This window comes from Anneissia japonica, unplaced genomic scaffold, assembly GCF_011630105.1.
Source record: "Anneissia japonica isolate Jap-2015-1 unplaced genomic scaffold, ASM1163010v1 scaffold1415_len311187_cov125, whole genome shotgun sequence".
Classification (NCBI taxonomy): Eukaryota; Metazoa; Echinodermata; class Crinoidea; order Comatulida; family Comatulidae; genus Anneissia; species Anneissia japonica.
The window spans coordinates 302,811-310,895 of NW_022706946.1; the positions used below are offsets into that span (position 1 = coordinate 302,811).

Consider the following 8,085-nt stretch of genomic DNA (forward strand, 5'->3'; position numbering starts at 1 on the left):
GTACAGGGAAAGGCCATAGGCTGACGAGTATACAGTAGCATGTGGAAGCCTGTATGAATACCCTGTGGTATAGCCTAGGGTTAGTGAGCTCCTAGCCGGAAAAGGGGGCAGGGACCTGGAGGGTGTATGACTACTTTGCCCTACCACGTAAGATTAGTCTCTATCCATTGGTTTCTCAACGGCCATGACACGGCGAAGCCCTGGCCATTTTTTTTTTCTATTTTTTTAAATTTTCCTCGCTGTTAATATGTGGAGGAAAGTCTAAAATGTGTGTTAAATTACAGTGGCACCTTGTTTTTTATACTATTACATTTAATATTTTTTATTTCACAGTTGAAAAAGACATGTTTGTGATGGGGTCCATCAATGCTCTCTTGAACGATGGCACTAAACTTGAAGGAAAGTGGCCTTGCAGATACGACGTGGACAGGAAATCGTCTCATACGTTCTATTATTTTCGTGGATCACCGATTTGCAGAGAAACATTTAAATTTCTTCATCGGTAAGTTACACTAATACATGATTAACCTTTTCACTGCATTTTTGAAATTTTCCTGTAAAGTGTAATTTGATATTTTTTTTAGGCAAACGCTGGTTGGGATTTTAAAAATTGTTGATCAATATTGACGAATAAAGGGGATTTTCAAAAGTTAATTTTTTTTTTAATTGGGTCGGTCAGTTGGGACCTGGTACATATTTATGTTATATTTGTAAAAAAAATAAGAATTGTTTTATCTAACTGTAATTTTATGAATTTTTTTCATTGTTATCTTTACAGAATTTCACAAAACAAGCTAACTGCCCTAATAAAACACCTCAAGGAAAATGGAGCTGTGTCACGCCGAAAACGATCTGGGGGAAGGAAAAACAACAGCAATGCCCTGACAACAGACGACATAAAGCGTGTGGTTACATTCCTCCAAAATACATGTGAGACGCATGGACTGGCACTTCCAGGCCGTGTACCAGGAGCTGTCTCTTATACACATCTAGATGTGTATAAGAGACAGACCGAATCCACCAATAAGAAACGACAAAAGAAATGTATACAAATGGTTGTTAAGGGCTTTTATCAAGCCTTCTGATTGGTTTTCTTTACCAGGTGACTGTAGCCTCAGCTGTTGATTGGTTAAAATCCTAGGTCGTAAGGTCAAGTGTTTTTCTGCGCTTGCGCAATACCGCTCACCCGGCATGTTCACTTGACAGCTCGGCTTTTACACATGCACACCATTCGTTAGTTAATCTTGTTTTATACACTATTTCACGATGAAAAGAAAATCTCTAAACACCGAAGATCTGAGGAATGCCTTGAATCAACAGGTAGATCCTCATCTGCTAGGCCTAGGCGATGATAATGAATTGAGCGATTTAATTGAGGAGTACTTTTGTAGGCCAGGCGAGGACAACGACGATGACAGTGACACGGAATCTGATGTTGATGATTATGATGAGGCGGGCTACGAATCGGATGGTGAACTATCGTTGCTTATGGAGGAGGACATCAAGAACCTAGGAGGAGCCGATGGCCTAGAAGTAGGTGGCCTAATCGTAGAGGCAGATGTTGTAGAAAATAAGTTGGATCAGGTGTTTGCAGGCCAGGAAAACCAAGACCCCATTGTAGCTGAGGACTTAGTGATTAAAAATTGCAGATGCACATACGGACCAGACAAAACCCCCTGTATTAATCAGTACCCTGTTGACGATGTTGTGACGTTTCGGCTCAATATGAGAGAACTCCCGAGTAGTAAGTAATTTTGTTTTCTTTCTGTTGTAGGCCTAGCCTTTTGGCCTAGTAGTGTACAGGGAAAGGCCATAGGCTGACGAGTATACAGTAGCATGTGGAAGCCTGTATGAATACCCTGTGGTATAGCTTAGGGTTAGTGAGCTCCTAGCCGGAAAAGGGGGCAGGGACCTGGAGGGTGTATGACTACTTGGGCCTACCACGTAAGATTAGTCTCTATCCATTGGTTTCTCAACGGCCATGACACGGCGAAGCCCTGGCCATTTTTTTTTCTATTTTTTAAAATTTTCCTCGCTGTTAATATGTGGAGGAAAGTCTAAAATGTGTGTTAAATTACAGTGGCACCTTGTTTTTTATACTATTACATTTAATATTTTTTATTTCACAGTTGAAAAAGACATGTTTGTGATGGGGTCCATCAATGCTCTCTTGAACGATGGCACTAAACTTGAAGGAAAGTGGCCTTGCAGATACGACGTGGACAGGAAATCGTCTCATACGTTCTATTATTTTCGTGGATCACCGATTTGCAGAGAAACATTTAAATTTCTTCATCGGTAAGTTACACTAATACATGATTAACCTTTTCACTGCATTTTTGAAATTTTCCTGTAAAGTGTAATTTGATATTTTTTTTAGGCAAACGCTGGTTGGGATTTTAAAAATTGTTGATCAATATTGACGAATAAAGGGGATTTTCAAAAGTTAATTTTTTTTTTAATTGGGTCGGTCAGTTGGGACCTGGTACATATTTATGTTATATTTGTAAAAAAAATAAGAATTGTTTTATCTAACTGTAATTTTATGAATTTTTTTCATTGTTATCTTTACAGAATTTCACAAAACAAGCTAACTGCCCTAATAAAACACCTCAAGGAAAATGGAGCTGTGTCACGCCGAAAACGATCTGGGGGAAGGAAAAACAACAGCAATGCCCTGACAACAGACGACATAAAGCGTGTGGTTACATTCCTCCAAAATACATGTGAGACGCATGGACTGGCACTTCCAGGCCGTGTACCAGGAGTGTACAGGTCAACTAAAGACAACATCTTTTTGCTGCCAAGCAGCTACACCATAACATCTATACATGTTATGTATGAAGCTTCTATGAAAGCAATCGGTTAGTATCACTGTTTTGAATTTTTAGGTCCGTACAAAGCGGACTTGGTTTCTCACTTCTGTTGTTGTTACAACCAGAACTTCATAAGCATCTACCACCAGTTTTGACTGAAATTAATTTTGTACAAAACTTATACCCCAGTATGAAATTTTATGAGGTATGAAATTTTATTTTTTAGGAGAAAGAGCTGCATCAATTACATCCTTTCGAAGTTTATGGAAGCAGTTATGCCCAGAGATAATGGTGGCCAAACCACGGAGTGACTTGTGTTGGATGTGCCAAAAAAACAATTGGATGATCTATCGGCTGTCTCTTATACACATCTATAATTCTGAGAGAGTTCGTTCTGAGATCAAAACGAGAAGTGGTCGCGTAGTGAAGCGCCCAAGTCGTTTTAATAATTTTGTGTAGAGACACCAGAATAGGGCCTGCAGTAGAGACATGACAATGCACTATTCCTTCGATTTTGCCCAGCAGGTACATGTACCAAGTAATCCCTTTCAACCTGGCCCACTGTTTTTTTTGACGGGTTTGAAGATTGGGCTGTTTGGAGTACAGTGTGAAGCACTTCCGCAGCAAGTAAGTTTTCATTATATGTTTACTTTTTTCTATAGATCTTTTTTCCCTAGCTTGACTTGATACACATGCCCTATCTTAGGAGTGTGGTGGCTCTGTAAGTCTGCCTCCATCACAGTCAAGAGCTTGAGCTTTATATTTGATTTGGTTAAACCATTTCAGATGGGCTCAACAGCAGGTCATTGTTGTTGCTTCTGGTGACCTCCTGGTGCATTTGCTGTTGAACGCTTCAAATTTGCCTGACCTAACGCACCTCGTAATCATAGTATTTACCTGTTCTTTTTTTAAAGATCAATTACCTTATCGATGAAGCTGTTGGAAATGTGAAAGGGGCAAATGGAGTAATCAGTCTTGTTGACTACTTTCTCTGTAATTATGGACTGGGCGAGAAGTATCTTATCCTGAATGCGGATAACTGTTCTGGCCAGAATAAGAATTCATACATGTTGTGGTATCTGATGTGGAGGACATTAACAGGTATTTTTGTTAAAATTATTTTTTTACGACAAATCACATTGTTTAAGTCGAATTATTTCAAAGTCAAATTTATTTTTTCATGTCAAATTTTTTTCAAAGCCACTTTGAATTCGACATAGGAAATTTTTACTGTACATTAATAGACTTGATTTATTTAGTGCTAGTACAACATCTCTGTAGTAACATTAACAGAATATCCAATTACTTATTCAGGTCAGCATAAATCTGTGCAGTTGCGGTTTTTAATTGCCGGACATACAAAATTTTCGCCAGATTGGGGATTTGGTTTGATTAAGCAGGCATACCGTAGGAGGGAAGTGTTTTCCGTGGATGATATGGTTGATGTTGTGAGGGACAGTACCAAATCCGGAGTAAATATTCCGCAGCTAGTGATGGATAAGGATGGTAACATGACTGTACCAATATACAACTGGCAAAACTTCTTCCAGACCACATTCAAGAAGTTGAAGGGTATCCTCTCATACCACCATTTCAGGTTTGTAAACATTAAGTTCTAATCTTGTTTAAGACAGCGATTCTGCTTAATAGTCGTGAAAACAAAATCATCTGAAAAAAAATCAAACTCGCCTCACTTGGCGAACACTAGATCTTGGGCCTATGCTCATTCCCTCCCGGGCCACATTCGTGGTTCTAATATGAGAACCTTTGATTGGTTAACTCACCACCCGGATTAGCAAATACAGTCAAACTTGCCTAAGTCAAATTCACAGTGACATTGATAAAGACTTTGGTAAATTAATGGAAAATGCATCAATTTGGCATGAAAAGTTTGACTGTATGGTACATTATTCATTATGTCTTTTTTAATATACTGTAAATTGCATTTTGTTTTTAGGTTTGATTCAAATTCACCAGGCTCTGTGTTTGTAAAAGAGTATATGACTTCGGAGGAGAAAGAGTTCAACCTGTTAAGGAAGGATGTCGCTGTCCCTTCTCGATTGCACTTGCCAGAATTGGAGCCAGCTGGACTTTCGGGGGAACGGCAGTGGTACCTGTATCAGAAGATTAGAGAGTTCTGTCTGAATGAAGAGGCCAAAAACCGTACCTGCCCACTGCCAACAGAACCATGCCCACATTAAAAGTGCAAAAACATTCTGAAGCAATTGCTATTACAGTGCAATAACTGAAGTAACAACTGAACTGTTTTTAAATTATTTTCATAGTTCAATATTCTGTGCAACGAATGACCAACTCAGCTGATTTATTAAGTACTTTATAGTTTAAAAATGTTTTTTGTAATAGATAAGCTGGTACATAAATTTGTGATTCTTTCAGAAATTAAGTACATTTAAAATAGTGCAAATACATTCTGAAGCAAATGCTATACAGTGCAAATAACTGAAGTAACAAACAACTCAACTGTTTTTTAAAGTAATTTAATTGTTGTCACTACAGTTCACTTAATGAAGGAACAACTCAACTGTTTTTAAATTAATTTGATAGTTCTTTATTCTGTGCAATGAACGACTAACTCAGCTGATTTATTAAGTTCTTTATAGTTTAAAAATGTTTTTTGTAATAGATAAGCTTGTACATTAATTTGTGATTCAGAAATTAACTACCTTAAAAATAGTGCAAATACATTCTGAAGCAAATGCTATACAGTGCAAATAACTGAAGTAACAAACAACTCAACTGGTTTTTAAATTTTAATTGTTGTCACTACAGTTCACTTAATAAAGGAACAACTCAACTTTTTTTTAAATTAATTTGATAGTTCTTTATTCTGTGCAATGAACGACTAACTCAGCTGATTTATTAAATACCGTTATAGTTTTTAAATGTTTTTGTAATAGATAAGCTAGTACCTGTCTCTTATACACATCTATTAGAGAGTTCTGTCTGAATGAAGAGGCCAAAAACCGTACCTGCCCACTGCCAACAGAACCATGCCCACATTAAAAGTGCAAAAACATTCTGAAGCAATTGCTATTACAGTGCAATAACTGAAGTAACAACTTAACTGTTTTTAAATTATTTTCATAGTTCAATATTCTGTGCAACGAATGACCAACTCAGCTGATTTATTAAGTACTTTATAGTTTAAAAATGTTTTTTGTAATAGATAAGCTGGTACATAAATTTGTGATTCTTTCAGAAATTAAGTACATTTAAAATAGTGCAAATACATTCTGAAGCAAATGCTATACAGTGCAAATAACTGAAGTAACAAACAACTCAACTGTTTTTTAAAGTAATTTAATTGTTGTCACTACAGTTCACTTAATGAAGGAACAACTCAACTGTTTTTGAATTAATTTGATAGTTCAATATTCTGTGCAAAGAATGACCAACTCAGCTGATTTATTAAGTTCTTTATAGTTTAAAAATGTTTTTTTGTAATAGATAAGCTTGTACATTAATTTGTGATTCAGAAATTAACTACCTTAAAAATAGTGCAAATACATTCTGAAGCAAATGCTATACAGTGCAAATAACTGAAGTAACAAACAACTCAACTGGTTTTTAAATTTTAATTGTTGTCACTACAGTTCACTTAATAAAGGAACAACTCAACTTTTTTAAAAATTAATTTGATAGTTCTTTATTCTGTGCAATGAACGACTAACTCAGCTGATTTATTAAATACCGTTATAGTTTTTAAATGTTTTTGTAATAGATAAGCTAGTACATTTATTTGTAATTTAGAAACAGTATTATTGTGTTTGATGTGCAATTAAAGTTTAAAGTGACCTCTTGAATTGTATTAGTGTCATGATACAAAATCGTATGAGAGAATTGAATGGCATGTGTTGATGTACAATTGGTATTGAAATTTCAACATAGCATTAATATCGTTTTCAGCCAGGAGCCCCCTGGGCACACACACAGAGTGAGGGGAGTGGGAAGGTGGTGGAAGATGGACTGTTGACCATATAATGCTGTTGTGTAGTTGGTTGGAATTAAAAACCTTTGTTTATTTGGATGGCGTGGGGATTGCGGTCCCGGGGGAAGGTACTTGGCGGAGGGGGTGAAGACAGTTGGTTAAGTATACTACAGTATCCTCAATACCATGTGGGACATGTGCAAATTGTAGATATTTCCAAGGAATAAGTACCCTGGGGTGGGGATAAGGCATTTGGTTAGGTACATCCTTAGTGTTATATTAATTAATCCAAGGTAGCGGGCAAACGACAAATTTCCAGAGAATAAGTACCCCGGGGGTGAGTACTTGATACCGGGGGGGGGCAGTACTTGATACCCGGGGGAGGCTGTTGGTAAGGTATATCCTCAGTACAGTACTGTATATACTTAACTGTTGTTAATAATCCAAGGTGTGCAAATTGTAAATTAAGCAATCCACAGATTTCCAGGGACTGAGTACCCCGGGGGTGTGTCCCATGGTGTGGTACATTAATTAGATACCCCACTCCCACTTTATTGTTACCGAAATAATATTGTTTTATGTAAAGGTAGTTGCGCTGCATCGTTAACAAGGGTATTCAATGCATTAGTACTTACATAGATGGAAATTAAAAGCAACATTTAAAAAAAACATATCCCCACCCCCCGGGGTCCCCGGGGGATATTCGTTTTGTTGTCATATGATAGAGAATTATGTGAAGTATGTTCATGCAAAATTTCATTTCAATTGACAAACATCTTCTGTGTCGTTGCTATGGGGTTTTGTTTTATACCACTTGTTTTTTTGTAAGGTTTTAAGTGAATATCATTGTTTATTGTGCGCTTACTTTAAAGTACCTTTTCTCAAAATAGTTCGAAAAATAGATCACCTATTTTTAAATTTAAAACGCCTATAACTCTGGATATAATTATCCGAATTAATTCATTCAAAGACCATATTAAAGCTGATAATCTGATCTATCCAATGGTACTATTATCTCAATTTTAAAATTTCCAACCAAGCGACTCATTTTGTGGCGAGACCTCACATATGGTGCAGCCAACAAAGTGGTAACAGGGTTTAGTCACATTAGTGGCGATAAAGGCTACGCTGCAGCCATGCAACAACTGGAAGAAAGGTACGGTGACAAGGAAGTGATTGCAGGTACGTTCATAAGAGGCACTGGATTGGCCTTCCATCAAACAGGGTGATGTCAAAACCCTTGACGAATTTTCGATATTTCTTGTGGAGTGCAGTAACGCGGCCGAGAGCATAGAAGCCACTCAAGTTCTGGATTATCCA

At 37.1% G+C, this 8,085-nt stretch overlaps 1 protein-coding gene and 1 long non-coding RNA gene across 3 annotated transcripts; one reads left to right on the forward strand and one right to left on the reverse strand.

Annotated features, from left to right (window-relative positions):
• The first annotated feature begins 1,030 nt into the window (after positions 1-1,030).
• Positions 1,031-6,640, forward strand: LOC117106237. 2 transcript variants are annotated; one of them, XM_033247584.1, is made up of 7 exons: positions 1,031-1,744; positions 2,130-2,298; positions 2,575-2,667; positions 3,787-3,917; positions 4,131-4,413; positions 4,774-4,951; positions 5,775-6,640. In XM_033247584.1, exons 1-7 carry the CDS (start codon positions 1,267-1,269, stop codon positions 5,838-5,840), a joined length of 1,398 nt encoding a protein of 465 aa, XP_033103475.1. In that variant the 5' UTR covers positions 1,031-1,266; the 3' UTR covers positions 5,841-6,640. The 2 variants fall into 2 exon arrangements, with proteins under 2 accessions (XP_033103475.1, XP_033103474.1); XM_033247583.1 differs by lacking the exon at positions 5,775-6,640 and having other exon boundaries at positions 4,774-5,705.
• Positions 5,641-6,628, reverse strand: LOC117106238. Its single transcript, XR_004445027.1, has 2 exons — positions 6,571-6,628; positions 5,641-5,746 (listed from the first exon to the last, which is right to left on the reverse strand). It is a non-coding gene; the product is annotated as an uncharacterized LOC117106238 (long non-coding RNA).
• Positions 6,641-8,085: the final 1,445 nt, after the last annotated feature.